The 18,582-nt window shown below is 40.6% G+C and overlaps 1 protein-coding gene across 1 annotated transcript; it reads left to right on the plus strand.

Moving 5' to 3' along the window:
- Positions 1-1,269: 1,269 nt before the first annotated feature.
- Positions 1,270-12,390, plus strand: LOC135157590 (mucin-4-like). The gene is made up of 5 exons (XM_064113828.1): positions 1,270-4,170; positions 5,170-5,242; positions 5,951-6,081; positions 8,604-8,688; positions 9,327-12,390. The coding sequence occupies exons 1-5, from the start codon at positions 1,681-1,683 to the stop codon at positions 9,599-9,601; spliced, it is 3,054 nt and encodes a 1,017-aa protein (XP_063969898.1). The 5' UTR covers positions 1,270-1,680; the 3' UTR covers positions 9,602-12,390.
- Positions 12,391-18,582: the final 6,192 nt, after the last annotated feature.

Consider the following 18,582-nt stretch of genomic DNA (forward strand, 5'->3'; position numbering starts at 1 on the left):
TACATGTGGCTCTATCGTGTCCTGAAAGAAAAACTTTTTTAATCATGAGCCATATTTTTTTTTTGCATTAGTGGGCCGCGCTGCTCGTATATGACATTACAAATCAAAAACTTTAATTCTAAGTACCGTTGATAGCTTTTTCAATCCTTGATGAATTTTCCTCAAACCTGATATCATCCAATTTTTTTTTTTATTATTATTTCCTGTGCTTAAGATTGCTGCATTGAGAGTGCACACAAGGAGAAAATGAATAGGTATACAAGGCCGCAGGTAAAAATGTTTGCCATGATATAGTTCATTTTCTTTGCTGGCTTCACGCATAGTCTCTTTTTTCCCTAGAGAAAAAATGAAGTATATATTTTTCCGACCCCCACTACACGCACAGTGCGCTCAAGACGCATACACTGCCGCGCATGGCAGCTATATCCATTGTGTACATCCCACTGTGTGAGCCTAGCACTGGGATGGGGGCCGCCTGCCAAGCGTTCAGCATGTCCATAAAGTTTGATGAAATCCTTTATAAGTTATTGACTTGTTTTCTTTATTTTTTTCTTATTTGATGTGATGAGGAATGATACAGGTGTGAGGGATTTAAAAAACACACTGACCCATTCTCCAACTAGGCTAAAACTATTCACGCTCGGGAACATCAATATTAGTAAAAGTTCGATGTGAATAGTTTTAGCCAGATCCTAAAGCGTCATAGTTTTTATTTATTTATTTATTTATTTATTTATTTATTTAATTTATTAATTTATTTATGTATGTATTAATTTATTTATTTAATTTATTAATTAATTTATTTATATATTTATTTATTTATTTATTTATTTATTAATTTATTTATTTATTTATTTATTTATTAATTTATTATTATCATTATTGTTTTTTTTTTTTTGGGGGGGGGAGGGGTTATTTTTACAACCAATATCTTCTTAGGGTGAACTTCCCCTCTTTAGATTTAATTGCAAAAAGTGTCGACTATTATACAGGTTTATACAGCCTTAGAAAATGTTGTGGGATTTCAGAACACCATGCAGGGGCTTCGCAAATTGTCATCTCGGTGCCTCAAGCGTTTCTCATTTATGGATTTAATACACAAAATGTTGAGGCACTTCTTGGCGAGTCTTTGTTCCAAGTTTTTATGCTAATTTAGTTCCCTTTATCAATAAATTATTACATATATTTTAGTAAATTGCATAAAGCTGCAGCAGTTGGATTCTTCGCCACGCCTCAAAACTTAATGTTGTTTTTTATTCCGTTCATGTAGGTGACTCTAAAGGATCGAGAAGCATGGAGATAACATTCCAGTGAGTGGATGACCAGGACCTTGATGATCAGCTGATGAGGACTTCTTTCTTATTGGAAAGACCAGATCTGATCTGACAGCTAAGCTTCATGAAAGTCACATGTGGTTATATTTCAGGACCTTCAGATGGACATATATGTAGATACTAAATGGATTCTCATAGTCCATAGAAGTTAAGATTGGCGGTACTCAAAAGTCTCTATACAAAGATTTTCAAAGATCTGGAGCAGCAAACCTGTCTAATCAAGAAAACTCTTTGACAGTAATCGAGAGTGAAGTGGACAAGCCTAGAAATCTGAAAGATATTAACAAGATCAGAAGTGTAATGATTGGCGTAGTGGTGTAACAGAACCGAGGATGGCCTAGAATTCATGGTACTGTCGATGGTGAAAAGAAGTGACGGTACCATGGGTGACGATTTGATTGTGATTTCTGATAGTGAGGATGAGGAGTATCCTTCAATCTCTTCATGGAACAGTCACAGAAGATCAGGGGGAGTGAGATCGAGAGAGAATTTAACCCCCAACCAAAGTGAGAAGGTGGGAAACGACGAGCTAGAAAGTGATGTCATACTTTTATCCTCGGAGACTGATTCAGACTCTGACTCAGATTTACCGGATCCTTTCACCAGAGACGATGATGATGGTAAAGTCAAAAGAAAGAAAAGGCAAAAGAAAAGCAAAAAGAAGGCCAATGTCCAAAGGACAGAATGTCAAACTCGGCATGCCAGAGTAAAGCAAGAAGTCAACGAATCTTATGAAGATCTAGCTTTTCAAGCGGAAACAAATCGTGATAGTGACCAAGACAACTCTAGACATTTGAGAAATGGGCCCACTTCAGAGGATCCTGAGTGTGATGATCGTGAAGTTTATCCAAGTTCTGGTAAAAGTACTTGTCCTTCTTGTGTTGATTTTTCTGAGCCTTTTTCACCATCTGGCGGTGCCGAGCCTGATGATCAGATGGGCAATTCAGAAGGTTTTGATACCCGGCCTTTCCAACCTGTTCTTGATGACCAAATTGAGTATTCCTCGAGTATGCACAGAGACACTTCTTCTCCTGAACAGAAATTCGCCACAGATTGTACTGATTCGGACAGTGATGGTCCTGGAGGATCATCCGATCAAGAACAGGATGGACCCCTTGATAATTCCATAGGACAGTATTTCCCTACAGATTCTCAGTTAAGTTGTAGCCTTGACAGTGAGGACACTGAAGATCAAAAAAGCCTTTCAGCGGAAGCAACAGCATTTTGTGGTAAAGAGGCAGATTCTGGTTTGTCCAACCTTTCCAACGGCCACTTACCTGGAAGAGATTCTGACTGCCCTGAAAAGAGTGATGGAAAGAAAACTCTTCCCTGCCTAAGAAATGCTTGGTCTCCTTCAGAATTGGATCCACAACAAAGATTCTTGCTGCTGCAAGGGGACGAATCTGAGAGTATTTCTTTCTCGCAGGACACTCCTTCCAATAGTGTTACCCTAAGCCCTGCACTTTCACATTGTGAATCCCAAGACATACATGTATCTACTTTGTCACCTGACAACTCAATGACTAGTGGAAGTAAGAAATGCTCTCCCATGAAGAAGAAGAAAAGATTCCCAAATCTTTCAAGAGGTGAAAAATTACCGTCAACCTTGAAAGAAAATGAGAAGCAAAGGGAAAAGAATGAGACAATTACTGCACAGGATAATGCTGACATTGCATCAACATACAATCCATCCAACAAAAGTCCTGTGGTATCTTCGCAGACCGCTTCTACCTCTGTCAAGGACATTCCTAGCACTCTAGGCAATCAACCCAGCTCAAGTTCAATGGATTCTTCCGAAACCCCTTCCAAGTTTGGGAACCTTTCTATGCAGGGTCAATCTTCGCTGTCACATTCCAATGAGGTTTGCTTTGAAACAATGCAAGTAGATTCAAGGACTTTTTCTAGAGACAATCCAAGTGTGTCCACTCCAACAAAGTCAATAGATAATGGTCGCACCGCTTCTGCAGGCATCTCAAATGGACTCGATATTGCACCAACTAGTGTGCTGTCTAATAGAGTCGGTAGAAGAATCTCTTGTGGCCATCCAAGTGTGTTCACTCCATCAGCAAGCGCATCTGTAACTAATGGTCGCAGGGCTTCTACAGGAATGTCCAATGGACTCGGTTCTGAGCCAATCAGTGTACTACCAAGTGGAGTCAGAAGTATCTCTAGTGGCCATCCGAGTGTGTCCACTCCATCGGCAAGTGCATCTGTAACTAATGGTCGCAGGGCTTCTACAGGAAGTTCCATTGGACTCGGTTCTGAGCCAATCAGTGTACTACCAAGTGGAGTCAGAAGTATCTCTAGTGGCCATCCGAGTGTGTCTACTTCATCATCAAGTTCATCTGTAACTAATGGTCGCAGGGCTTCTACAGCAAGGTCCATTGGATTCGGTTCTGAACCAATCAGTGTACTACCAAGTGGAGTCAGAAGTATCTCTAGTGGCCATCCGAGTGTGTCCACTCCATCGGCAAGTGCATCTGTAACTAATGGTCGCAGGGCTTCTACAGGAAGTTCCATTGGACTCGGTTCTGAGCCAATCAGTGTACTACCAAGTGGAGTCAGAAGTATCTCTAGTAGCCATCCGAGTGTGTCCACTCCATCATCAAGTTCAACTGTAAGTAATGGTCGCACCACCCCTGCCGGCATTTCTAATAAATCCGGTTCTGCATCAACCCCAGTCCTATCAAATGGAGTCAGTAGATCTTTTAATCCAAGTGGCACTTCAAACCAACAGTGTATGGAAAGCAGCATACCTCCTAAGAACCGATGGCATCATCAGACATCAAGTGTTCCATCGGGAAGCCATGGGTCAGAAGTCTCCACAATGACAGAGGTAGGTTCCTTTCTTTATCTTCCTCTTTTATTTATATATTGTGGTTTGGTCTACACCCACTCTCTCTATTTTCTGTTTGTTTTCATCCTAAATTGTGTAATCCTAGTTTGTTTACAACCCTTGCGTCATCTGCTTACCATTTTACCATTTGGTTTAACCCTACCTAGGCCGGGGTATTTTGGGAGTTCATATGGCCGGGTGTATAAAAAAAACTCTTTTTGGTGTTCCTAGCAAGTTTACATGAAAAGAATTGCGATATCAAATCAATTTCTTATGTATTTTATTGGTTTTTTTGCAATTTCTTTTGTATTTCTTTGTTTTTTGGACCTTTTTTTTTTTTTCTATGAAATTTGTTGTGGAATCTTCTGACATCATAAACAGCATAAAATAAATACATTTAGACCAGCAAACACTAAAAATAATCATACATTTATGAATTTCGGTTGAAAATACAATTTGCATTGACTTTCTACACAAAATCACGTTTTTGAGCTATTGTTGGTCTGACATGCACTTACATAATGTTGCGTAATTTCGGAACCGCGTACTTGGGTGACGCAAAACTGGTCTCAAAAGTTGTGCAAGACTTGAAAGTAAAAAGTCAGTGAGCGGCGCGGTCTAAAATATTTGCGCGGCGAAAATATTGCGCGAATCGTTGAAGGTGGGGGCCTCCGTTAATCGTGATTTTCATGTAACCCATGCACCACTTTGTCTGATTTCCAGTTAGACCATATACCCAGATTTCTTTACATATCCACGTAGTCTAACGGTTTCATGACATTTCCTCCAGTGACAATTTCTCTGATGGAAAATCTGCAGCTTATAAAAAAGCCAAATGTAAATCTAACCTCTACAAGTAAATATAGCCCTATTTGTTGCAGGAGCAAAATTTCATTAAAGTTTTATAAAGTAAAAAAAATAAATAAGTACATAAATGTTGTGTTATCCTTTGTGCATTGCCGTGTAAAGTAGTTCCTTTCTTTTATCCTGTATATCTAGGAAACTGGAATTAAAGAGGCCTTGTCATGTATTCTTTCGTGGAAATGTGATCGGATATCAAGCAGTGAAGGAGGTAAAGTTGTTTCTTTCTGTTGTTTTTAAAATTGAAATTATTGCTGGAGCCTTGTTTTGTAAATCGTGTTTCTGAAATTTGTATCTCTATGAAGTAGGCAAGAAATTTTGAGGTGAAAATTAGGTATGAAATCTGATTTTTTATGAATCGTTGAAATGCCTTATATTTTCCCCAAGGGGGAAGGGGTTGTCAAACTACAAGATTTAATTGGGAGTTCCAATGTTATCTCAAAAAATATTTTTATGTTATGATTATCATTATTTATAAGATTATTATGTGAAATAAGAAGACGAGCAAGATAGGACAGAATGGCACTTGTCTCTTTATGGACTGGCGCATCGGCATGCTCATGGACATTTTATGCATTCACGTCTCCTCCAGGTTTCAAAAGGCCTCATGTCTAAAGTTGCTCAATCTCGCCCTCGGGTCGCGCCGATTATCTTCGTCGGACGCTAATCTCTACTCAGCCACTACTTGACAAGGAATATAGCAAGTCACGAGGCCTTGTCAAAAGGCTACCTTTTGCATTGATGAATTAATACTTCCAAATGAGATTGCAGTTATTTATTTATTTATTTATTGTATTTATTTATTTTTTTATTTATTATTATTTTTTTTTTGGATTTAATTTTTTTTTTTTTTTTTTTTTTTTTTTTTTTTTGGGGGGGGGTAGTTTACTGGTACTTAATTCTCTATTGATTTTCACAGTCCCTTCTGCGAATGTATTGCAATCGTTCTTGGGGTGTAGAGAAGTACCTCGACACCAGGACGCCTTCCAAGACATTGGAAGCTATCAGATGTCCCTGATTTGCTTTTTACTCCTTGAAATGTGGTCGAAGGTGAGTCTGCACCCCCCCTTGTATTTTCAAGGTCAAAGGTCACAAAGCTCATTATTTGAACTTTGTGGTGAAGATACTTTGTGTTGTTTATCATTGACTGCATTATCAATAGCTGGTCTTAACCCTACATGTAATTTAATTGGGCCATTTCAGAGCAGGATATACGGGGGGGGGGTTCAATTTGAGCCCCCTTTAGATCTCGGCCGCTGATTGTGCGATCGCCAAATTTTCGATAAATTGATTGTTTATATTTTTTTAATTAATTAATTATGCCAGGGCTCCACACTAACTCTAGTTTTCTACTGGTCCAACCTGCTTGTGTCAGACCCAGTTTTTCCAGTTTTTACTCTTCTAAACCTAAAATTTAATGTTCCCCCAAAATATAAAAAACTAAAAAAAAAAAAAAAACAGCTTATTTTTCTGTCTTTTACTGCCTTTAGAAAAAAAAAAAAAAGGAAAACAAACAGTACACACATACACAAGATAATTTAGGCAGTTAGGAGAGCCATTTCTCAATTTTGGAGACCCATTTTTATAATTTACAAAAGAGGAGAAAATATTGTTTGTATCAGTTTTATATATATATATATATATTTACTGCTCATGTCGGACCAGTAAATCGAGGGGGGTGTTTCATCAATATTTTCGTCCGACAAGTTGTCAGATCTGACAACTTTCCTGGATTCTGATTGGTTGAGAAGCAATGTTACTATAGTAACTGTCGGATAAAACCATGGACCTAGGTCCATGATAAAACAGAGCTTGTCGGATAAAACGTCCGACAAGTCCTTTCATGAAACGCTCCCCTGGCTATTTCTGAAGTTATTGCCCCGGCAGCATTTTGTACTGGTCTGGGACCGTCGCGCCGATGCCAGTGTCGTGTGCTGCTTATGCAAATAAGCACATGGAATTTGCGGTAAAAATAGTTTTTTTGCCTTAACTCGCTTTATTTAGCAAGTAGAATGCTAATTTTTGGTAAAAATATTATTACATTTCTAACAAATATAAACAAAAAAAATTGCCGAAACATAATTTCCTATATGTATGTATGTTATTGAATTTTAAAATTTATCGATATTTTGAGAAAACAGTTACATGCACATCGTCGTGAAAATTTATTAGGTGGGCTGATGATGTCATATCCCCACTTTCCTTGTTCTTATGTCATTACATGAAATCATAAATGTTTCATTTTCACATGCATGTGAAAACTATGTGTCTCCATTGATGATGAGAAATAAGTTGTGGCAATAAATAACTAATTCACGTAATCAGTTGTCAATCTAATTGTCTTATTCTTGGTAAAAAAATTGTGAATAAACCGAATAAAAAAGAATAAGTGGGAATACATATATGACATCATCAGCCCACCTACGTTGTTATGAATATTCATAAAGACATGCTAAGAACTGATTCACCGGAATAATGCAAATGTTTAAAATTCAATAACTTTGTTATTTGTTATCCGATTTTGATGAACTTTTCAGCATTTTGCTCTGTGAATTTTACTCTACTTATTAAGATAAAAATATTCCCGGCCTGGACCATCCCTTTAACATAGTTAATTAGTGTGATATCCTTTCAGTGGGCCTACAAAGGCTACTGTATATTCTCAGAATGTCATATAATTGGCCAGATTTGAGTAGGTTAGACTGGAGGTGGCGGTGACATACAATACTGCTTGACCATACACTGTAAAAACTGTGGTGTTAAGACTGACACCAATTGGTGTTAATAGAGTACCACACCCTGAGGTGTTAAAATAACACCCTAGAGATTGAACATAACACCAAAGAGTGTAAATGTAACAACCATAGGTGTTGTAATAACACCTATAGGTGTAAAACTAACACCACCAATTTAACACCGGTGTAAAATAACTGGTGTAGTCCTCTATGTACACCAGGTAACACCACAGTTTTTGCTGTGTAATGGCCTAGGTATTTGCCCCTGGTGAATTGTCAATTCGTCCACTGCCAACTTGTCCCCTCACCACGTTGTTTACCTTCATTTAGTCTAATGCCATTCGGTTCTTCAACATTTCTTCTAACAATCGTTTAGTCCAATCATCACTTCGTCTAATCACCATTTCGTCTATTACCTTTTCGTCTTTATAACCAGTTGGTCTAATACCCACTTTCTTTTGATTCATTTTGCACAATTAACACTTCTTAATAGACCAAATGATACATGGATTAAGTGGTTATTGGACCAACTGGTTATGAGACGGAATGGCATTAGACTAAATGAAAGTAGACCATGATGTGAGTAGAGGAACTGATGATAGACCAAATGGTAGTAGACGAGTTGGCAGTTGGACGAATTTGAAATAAAACTTTGACCCATAATACATGTCCTTGTATTAGAACCATGACTCATACCATTATACTTAGAAACCTGCTAGTACTCTTAGTCTTAATACTAGTTATGATGTTTTTAAATGAAGTTGGGTAAATTATTTCTTTATTCAGTTCGGTGTTATCATGCGATATTTGATGATTTGATTGTCATGTTTTATGCAGGTTTCAAGTGCAGTACACAGAGAGTGTGATGTGGCATGGAGACAGATACCATGGCTAAAACAGATCTCAGAAGCCATTGTTGAAGGTACAATTAACATCAAACCACTGGACTGTTTGTATTCATAAAGTTGTTTGTTAAAATAAATACCATTTGTGGTTAACAACCTCAAAATGAGATCGAAGAGAATCCAATAAAATGACAACCCAAGTGTTTGTATATATAAATATAAATATGTGCCAAATGGCTCTGGTAGAAAATGCGTATTTTCTGAGAAATTAGCAAAATAAGCGCGAAATTCCATCAAATGTCTGGCATTTTTCCAAGCTATATAATTTTTTTTAGAATACAAGTGTATAATTATGTTATGTCTTCCTTAGAAAAATAAGTTGTAGCAATGAATAACTAATGCTTTAAATCAGTTGTCAATTCATTTTTTTACTTCTTGGTAGAAAAAATTTGAATAAACCTAATTACATATAATAAAATACAAATGAACAAGTGGGTGTATGACATCATTAGTTTGCTTATTGAATATTCATGAAGACATGCCTCGGACTATTTCACTGGAATAATTCAATTCTTTAAAACGCCATAGCTTTGTTATTCCTTTTCCAAATGTGATACATTTTCACTGTTTTCTTTGTCTGATTTTTTGTATCTGTTCAAAACATTATTTTCAGCCTGAAGTATCCCTTTAATATTTTATTCCCCTATAAATACAGTGAAATACGAACCCATTGATAGTTCTCACCAAGGCCTGATTGATGAGGACCTGGTCCTAGTCGATATGACGGCCACCAATGCTGTAGAGAACCAATACCAATTTGGACTGGTACGTGGGGTGTCTGATGGGACCGTGACCCTTGCCCTTCCTTACAAGAACAAGGTTGTACCCAGGTCAACAAGACTAAAGGTAAAGTATTACATAATGGTAATGATAATAATAGTTAAAATAATGATAATGAGAAGGGCCGTTCTTGGTCACCTGTGTGACTGAAATTATGATGAAAACTCTTGACTTTAATTAGTTATAAATCTGAACATTCTTGAGATTTAGTAATTCGAATAATATATAACATTAACATGTCAAGTCAGCCATAATTTGGAAATATTTTTTTTGCTGTCTCCAATATGCAGATTCAAGGTCAGAGGTCTAATGAAGTGTGTCATGAGTGTTACTTCACACAGAAACGTGATTTTGAAAGTTTAATTTCTAATTAACAAATGAAAGTCAAGATTTGCCATAATTTAGGTCACATGCATTACACGTGACCAAGAATGACCCAAAGGTATACCACATATCACATTTATTGTCTCGTCTGAACAAGGTTCGGCAGAGAGATCTAGTTATCACTTTTCCTGTTGGTCTATTAGTCTGTTAAAAAAATGTTAAAGTTTTTGTTCAACTTGCTCTCATTTCTTTATTTATGCATCAATTTTGATCACACTTGGTTGGTTCAAATGATCGTTGGTACCACATGTGTGTTGTTTAGGATGATAAGGTCAAACGTTATCTAGGGGTCAAATGGTCAAGTTTTTATTCAACTTGCTCTCATTCCTATATTTCTTCATCAATTGTTATCACACATGGTACAAATGATCCTTGGGCAATACCACACGTATATTCATGAGGATGATAAGGTCAAACGCCATATAGGAGTTTAAAAATTATATTGCCTATTTTATTGATCGCGAAATCAGGCAAGCTACGTTGTATTGTAATAAGTCTCAATGCGGGTCCTTACAATGGATGTGTACGTTGCCTGTGGGCCGTCAACTGTGTTTAGGTAGGTCACACTGCGGATGAAAAATGAAAAAAATCAAAGAATTGTTTTATATTGAATCCAAAGAGTGTGGATAAATAAGAACAGGTCTTATTCTGTTCTGCATTTGTTATTGCAAGTTAGGTCTTGTGAAAACTAGTATTTTAGCAATTTACTGATCTCTTTTTATACACCCGTCTCGACGGGACGTATTATGGTATCACGCTCGGTGTCCGTCCGTCCGTCTGTTAACTTTTCCTTGTAAACACGATAAATTCAGTTTAACTTAACCTAGGCTCATATAATTTGGTGTGTATGATACTATCATATAACCCAGGAAGCCTATTATTTTTTAGGTCAAAAGGTCAAGGTCACAGTGACGTATTTTCTTTTTACCCTTCTGCAGTCCCTGTAAACGCGATAACTTCAGTTTAACTTAACCTAGGCTCATATCATTTAGTGTGTATGATACTAGCATGGATCCCAGGAAGTCTCTAGATTTCGAGGTCAAAAGGTCAAAGTTCAAGGTCAAAGTGACGTATGTTAATAATACCCTTCTGCAGTCCTTGTAAACGCGAAAACATCAGTGTAAAACCTAGGCTCATATAATTTGGTGTTTATGATACTAGCATGAATCCGAGGAAGCCTTTTTATTTTGAGGCCAAAAGGTTAAGGTAAATGTTATAGTGACTTGTTTTCATCTTACCCTTTTGCAATCCTTTTAAACGAGATAACTTTAGTTTAACTTAACCTAGGCTCATATAATTTGGTGTGTATGATACTAGCATGGATCCCAGAAAGCCTATTGATTTTGAGGTTGTTATATATACAGTTGTCCTCAAAATTATTCATACCCCTTGTGGAAAAACATTCTTTGGTAGATTCTTTACTTGTAAAAGCTATTATGATGTAACTTTCTTTGTATCTTTTGTCTGCTTGTTGCTATGCATGATTTGACATATAAGCTGGCAAGTCTTCATTAGCATAATAATAGATAGGGTCGAAAGTTATTTTTTGCACTTGTTCAGAATTATTCATACCCTTGCCAAAACCTCAACAAAAATGTCCTTTTATGACAATGCGCATTATTTTCACTGTCTGGGAATGTGCTATTCTTTGTTCTATAATTATTTCAAGATGTTCCAATGAATTAAATACCCTCTTTGATAAACAAGTCATTAAACAATGATGGAAAATAGCATCTTTCTAAAAGGGTATAAATAGAGGAAAGCATTCTGGTTATTCTCTGTCTCTGATAATCATGGCCAAGAAGAATGAGCTCAGTGAGGACCTACGGCAACGGCCTCTGAATGCCCACATTGAGGGAAAAGGTTACAAGGCCATTTCAAAGCAGTATGACGTCCCTGTGGCAACAGTCCAGACCGTAATCAAGAAGCACAAGAGGTACAACACTGTGAAGAACCTTAGTGGGCGTGGCAGGAAGTGCAAGGTGTCCCCTAAACTTGCCAGGAAAATCTGCAGAGAGGTCAACAACAACCCCCGGACCACAACCAAGGCCCTACTTGAAACGCTTGACCGGTCAGGGACGAAGGTGTCCCGGTTCACCATCGAGCGAGTCTTGCACAAAGGAGGTCTCCATGGACGCAGGCCTCGGAAGACACCGTTGCTCAGGAAGATACACCTAAAGGCTCGACTGGCCTTTGCTAGAGGTCATCTGAAGCAAAATCCAAGCTTTTGGTCAACCATCCTGCGACAATAAATTAAGACACGAAAGCAACTTTGTAGTTAGGATCAACATTTAATTAACCGTAATCAAGTCAAGAGTCGGACAAACGTGTTGCCCTATAACTGACGCAGATGGCGCTGTAATGTCATATATAAATCAACTGGCGTAATCACTTTTTCCTTATGTAAATGAAAAAAAATTTACAATGATTCAAGGTATAAAGCTTTGTAAAAGTATTGTCATATTATAAAGGAGTTAACTCGCAAACAACTGCAAAGCAAATGCGCAAACATTAACGCGATGACATACCCACTGATGGGACGTGAAACAAAACCCAAAATGAAAAAAAAAAATTAAATGCGCAGCATAATTTATCACAAGCGCACAAAATGCGCAGCAATTGGTAGTAGGCGAACTAGCTGGAGTAAGAAGAGGTATTAGTTTGGTAAGGTGTGGATCCTGAAAGCAATAAACTATCAACTTAGAATAAAAAACATTTAAATTGAGGTGGCTTGTTGTTTGTGTTTGTTCGGTCGCTGAAAATAAAGGCTAAACCCATTAAGGAACCCATTAGCATACATAACTACACTCATAAAAGTAAAGTGTATGAAAATGCATAAAAAAACCAAAAGATATACACGAAAAAATAGTGTCCATCAGCGAGAGTCCATCAGTAAAGGGCAAGCTGGACAAGGCACATGCAATGGGGAGGGGGGGGGCATAAATGCAGGCTAAAGTCAATCACAAACGTAGTCGCTAAAATTCGAAGGGGGAACACGACGGCGTAAGGGATACCGCCGGCCACGATTGGGGGCAGTGACGTCAAGAGGCCCTGGGGGATCTGACTGACCAGAAAGTGAAAGGGAAGGACTAACATCAGGGTGAGAAAGTTCGTGAGGAATATCGGGGGGGGGGGGGGTCAGGAGGGGGGCAAGAGACATCCGGCACATCAGTAACGTCAGAGGTATTAGGCAAGCTTTGTGAATCATCCGCTGGGGTGGGACCGGGCAACTCCTCATCATGGTGGTCGTCGTCGTCATCAGAAACCCTCAGTCGGGAAGGATGAGAGGTAGGAATCCCTGGGGGGACCTTCAAGCAATCCGAGCGCCGGACACGGTATGACGTAGATCGGAGTTGGCTCCCAACAAACTTGAGAATGTTGCACCACTCGTTGTTGACACTGCAGACAAGGTAGCGAGGTCTGGCCTGGGTCTTAGTCAGGTCCAAGCGCAGGTAAACAAGGTCACCAACGTGAACAAGAGACTCTCCCATCGAATATAGGCGTTTGGGTGCCTTCGATTCCATACTGGGGCCATGGTTGGTGAGCCGTTTCTCATGTTGATTGGTAATAACGTCCATGTCACGCAACGGAATCTGTTCACTTATGAATTGGTCATGCTGGGTCCAAAGCTCACGAGCCGAGAGACCAACGCCACGGATACGGCTGTTAGGACGTGCAGTGACCAGAGCAAGCGCAAGTGGAGTAACAGGACCACCACGGGGATCATCACGAAGCAGCTCATCTTCCAGCTCACGGACAGCCTTCTCAGCGACAGGATTCTTGTTGATGTTCTTGGCATGGCCAATCTCCAAAGTGATACCCTGACTGCGCAAAGACTCATCATGTTGGAGAGCAGAAAATCCTGGCGCAGGGTCGGTGCGGACGACAGATGGAGAGCCATTAAGTGGCCTGAGAGGTGCGCATAGCTGAATGAGGGCTGTGCGGAGAGTCTCCTTGCGTTCATCTGGAATCAAAGCGCTCACAGCATAAGAAGTGACACTCTCCCTGAGGATGAAAACGAGTTGGCGGGAACACTTGATGACATCCGCAGCAAAAGACACCCCAATGACACATGGAGGGTCACCTGTAGACTGGGGAGTAGCAACACGAGGAACATTCTGGAGGGAGAGACATATGTGACAGCCGACAGTCACCTGTTGAATTGCTGCATCAAATACCGTGAGACAACCTGCTTGAGTTGGTGTGATGTGGGGTGACCAAGTTGAAGATGCAGGGCAGTAAGAATCCTCTGTAGCACATTGCGAGGAATGACGATACACTCCTGCTGTGGCAAGAACGCATGATCCCGGCGGACGACCAGTAAGCCATCACGAGCGATGTTGGCAACCTGGAGATATCGCTTTACATCACGGATACCTGTCAACTTCTTCGACGGGCGAGTACCATGAGTAAGGTGGGCATGGGCACGGCGGAGGGCCGGACCATCAGACTGAATCCTACCCCACGCGTGACGAGATGTGAAAGGGAGGCGTATCTTCCCTGAGAGGATGTCAGCAACAGAAGTAAGATGGACAACAGAGTCTTCCATCCGTGAAATTAAAGTACAAATCTGGCATCGAACATCAAGGCATGGGGGAGCATTCCTACTCGCAAAGTCAGCTGGGACATTAGCGGAGCCCGCTAGGTGACGTAAGGAAACCTGGTATCTGCTAATGGTTGCCAAAAAGGTAGAAACCCGTGGACTGGCAGAAAACTCACCACGACACAATTTCTCATAAGCCTGAACACAAGGTTTGCTGTCAGTAAGAATGCAGACAGGGTGGTGAGACTGGATGATGTATGGGCTGAAATGCTTGGTGGCAGCAGCGATGGACAGTGCTTCCACTTCACCAGGTAACCATGTGATTTGACGACCACGGAGCTTCGCGCTGAAGAAACCTGCGACGAAAGGCGTCCGGTCTCTTGTGACGTACATGGTAGCGCCGAGACCATGGTTCTTCACGGATCCATCAGTGACAATCCATAGCTGATCAGATGGCCGGGGTAGAGTAACCGTACGAGTAGACTTGATGCCGGACTGGGCTTTGTTGCAGGCATCATGAAACTCATCCGTCCAGCAGATGCGGACTTGAGATTTCATACCTGCAATCGATTCATCCAGGAGGGCCCAGATAGGACGCGCAATCATGTGAGGACTTGCTTTGAGGTTCCCTTCAGACCAAACCCACCCTAAAATAGTGGTGGTTTTTGGACAGACGGTAGTCTTAGATGGAGAAATGTGAAGACCATTGGAAGCTAGTGCATGTAACACTCTGGACCAGTTATGCAAAAGGGCCTGCCAGGTGTCAGCACCACAGTACAAGTCGTCTGCAAGCTTGACAACAACACCTTCAAACAATAGATCTCCTAGCACTCGACACATCAACTCCTCCAACGCAGTCTCTGATCCCGGCATACCCATAGCACAACGGGTGTAAACTCTGATGCCGCGGAAAGGGGTAGCAACACCACAATACTTCATCGAATCACGAGAGAGAGAGGTATTTGATAAAAAGCGCTTGCAAGGTCAGATTCAATAATGTACTTCCACTGACCTATCTTTCTCAGAGTGGAATCAACATCAGGCAAAACTGAGGGCTGTGGCTAAGAGTAGCGACCAACATCAGCAAAGGCTGTGACAAGACGAGAGCCGCCATTCGGCTTCTTCACAAGAAACGACGGATTGACATATTCAACCGTAATACCAATATCATCAGGGCGTGCAAAGACGCCGAGTTTCTCAAGTTCATCAAACTTTACCTGCAATTCAACAAGCTTCTCCTGGTAATACAAGGGAAGGCGACCCTTGCGTTGTGGGGGCTGCAGAGGACCCATGTTCACAACGGCCTTGAATGGACAAGATGCACCATTGTAACCCTTGAATGAAGGGCTAAACACACAATCATGTTCTGCATGAAGAGACTGAAAATCGCCCCTTGCCTTTGGGGGAGGATATTATCAGGATCCACAATAACAGACTGAGAAGGCTGTGATAAGGTCGGCCCTCCCTCCATCACAGAGGGAAGGGCAGTCTGACTAGGAGGAATTTGCGCAACCTGATCGCCATCTGAGACAACCACTGGACAAACCTGACAAAGATGTTCATTGCGACGGATAACACAAGGACTGCGAGAGAGGTTCGGGATGCGGATCCTACCAGCAAAACTTGAGACAACACCTGGAGCCAAAAAAAATATGTGATCATTGGTGTAGGAGGGGAATCCGAGCGAGGCTCCAAGACAAGTGTCTCATCAGCAGAAAACTCAGGAGGTAGGGAAAACTCAAGGAATTCACCTGGCCAAATGGTGGTAGTTTGAGAAGGGGCACGAAGGACAAATGCGCGACGCACTGCATGACCAGCCTTAGGCTCACTACAGGAACCGTAACTAAACACAGTACCATCAGCCAAGGAAATATCCCTCCTTGCTGGCCTGATGGCCACATCATTCCTTTCCATAAATGGAGTACCAGCCAAAACGTCAACATCAAGGTTCTCAATGACCAATCCTTCAAAGTGGAACTCATGACTGCCACGACAAACGGTGAAACGAGTTTCACCAAATACCTGCAGCGGGGAGGACCCATCAGCCTGATGGGCTGACTGGGTGGTGGAGGACACGTTCCAACCTAATACTCGAGCTGTAGAAGCACGCATCATGTTCCCAATAGCACCGCTGTCAAGGGTGATACGAACAGCATGATGATTATAAAATGCGTCGAAATAAGGAGACTGGCGAACTTGGACGCGCAGTGTGGAAGAGGTACCTCCACGGCCAGGGTCTGGTGACAAACAAGCCTCGTCACATGACTCCTGGGGCGGTATTCTGAAAATCGTGTTAACTTTCGTGTTAAATGTCGTGTTATCTCTCTAATTCAAAACGCCCCTAACATACCCCCAAATCAGTATTCTGAAAACCGTGTTATCTGCGTGTTATCTCATTTAGTGTTATATTCAGCTCCTCCCACTCTGCATCTATTTAATCCAATCAAATGCGCTGTTAAAGAAACAAATCGCGCAAAATTTTCAGGGAAAGGGGAGTGCGCGCTCGGTGACACGAAGCCTGCATTGTGACATCATACTGCTAAATAAAAGTTAGAGCAAGAAAAAGACGTCGGGAGGGTGATTGTGACAATTAAGAATGGATTATTTCAGACAGCATGAATACAAAATTATGACAGGAGACAGAGGCCTCGATCGATTGTGGAGCAGGCAGGGGACGTTCGCCCCCAAAATATGGGGCAAGCGTAATTCATACATGCCCCCAATGATTTTAAGAACTTGAAAAAATAAATATGCAACGTAAATTTTGAAAAGCATGAAAAGCACTTTAATAAAAATTAAACCTGACATAAGTTTAGAAATATCAAACATATAAAATTGCATTTTTTTTTAAATTAAAATTTGATGCGTATAGCGATCAGCCCCCTCCCAAAAAATTCCCCCCCCCCTCCCCTATCCGAAGCATATAGATTGACTAGCGGGATAGATGAATTAAAAATAACTTATAGAAGCATTGAGAGTCAAAAGTGTAATTTGAACTATATAACCATTGAACAGGGGGGGGGGAGGAATTGTGAATATTATAGAAGAGTTCCCCAATCGCCAATTCTATTCCTTTTAATTTCTGTTTGTGACTTTTTTAAGACGTTTTTTAATTTCCTTCCTCTCCTTCTGTCTTCTTTATATTATGGCAAAAAAGTAACTAAATAAATAACTCATGAGCACTAATGATAGTGATTTTAATTAATACAAATTAAATATGCATTTGAATTGTATTTTCACAGGAAATTCCAAAGAAATTGTTGTTTAATCATTGTTAGTAGAAAGGTAGATGGAAAATGAAGCTGGAAAAATGAAAGAAAATTACAGTAAATTATGCCAGACGATAGTTATATGCCCGTTTATGTTCTTTTTGACGTTTGCGTCTGCTAAAAAAGTGCAGCCATCGTCATTCCCAACTTAACCTCTCCTTAACGCAGTGTTAAATGTTCGTGTTATCTTTGAACAAAATTTTGACCTGCGTGGTGTTACCACTTGGGCCACGTGTTTTTAATGCTAACACGATTTTCAGAATACCAATCGTGTTAGCTAACACCGTTTTTGTGCTAACACGGTTTTCAGAATACCGCCCCTGGGGGTCAACATCAACGTCAAAATCATCGAAAATCTTGGCAACCTGCTTGGCCTTTGCCATGTACTGCCGATCAGAGTCTGGAAGGTAAGGACAGACACTCAAAAAATGGTCACTAGGACGGCAACCCTGAACGCAGAGTGGACATGATTTGGGAGGCCTGGGACGGAACTTCGCCGGGGTCCGAGACTGAGCACGCCAGGAAGCAGTCTGACTACGACGAGGCGAAAAAGCCGCTGTACGCATTGCCCTGGCAATCTGACCGAGCATAAGATCAAGTAGGTTCGCTTTCTGTTGAGCATTCTTGCGTAGCTCTGAAGGAACAGAGGGATTGTCATCTTCAAAACCCCTTGTGGGGTTAGCTTTTGTTTTCTTACCCCATATTACCGACTCAGAAAGGAAGAAAGCAAAGTTAGGATCAAGATTCAAGGTGTACAAAAGATTCTGTCTCCACCCTTCAAAGGATGTAATTGATTCGACTTTACCCAAGCACCGTTGCTTTGGTACTTTCGGCATACTGCACGCCATTGTAAGCCTGTGGGACCAACACTATTTACGGCTAGATCTAACTAACTACTCGTTCACGGTAAACTTACTTTTACGGTGCAACCGGCT

The sequence above is a fragment of the Lytechinus pictus genome, chromosome 19 (genome assembly GCF_037042905.1).
Source record: "Lytechinus pictus isolate F3 Inbred chromosome 19, Lp3.0, whole genome shotgun sequence".
In the NCBI taxonomy this organism is placed as follows: Eukaryota; Metazoa; Echinodermata; class Echinoidea; order Temnopleuroida; family Toxopneustidae; genus Lytechinus; species Lytechinus pictus.

What these genes read in the sequence shown, in the direction of transcription:
- LOC135157590 (XM_064113828.1), top strand. Translation starts at nt 1,681, where the DNA reads ATGGTACTGTCGATGGTGAAAAGAAGTGACGGTACCATGGGTGACGAT. An exon ending in AAGTCTCCACAATGACAGAG is followed by an intron (nt 4,171 to 5,169) that starts GTAGGTTCCTTT and finishes CTGTATATCTAG; the next exon opens with GAAACTGGAATTAAAGAGGC. An exon ending in TCCTTGAAATGTGGTCGAAG is followed by an intron (nt 6,082 to 8,603) that starts GTGAGTCTGCAC and finishes TGTTTTATGCAG; the next exon opens with GTTTCAAGTGCAGTACACAG.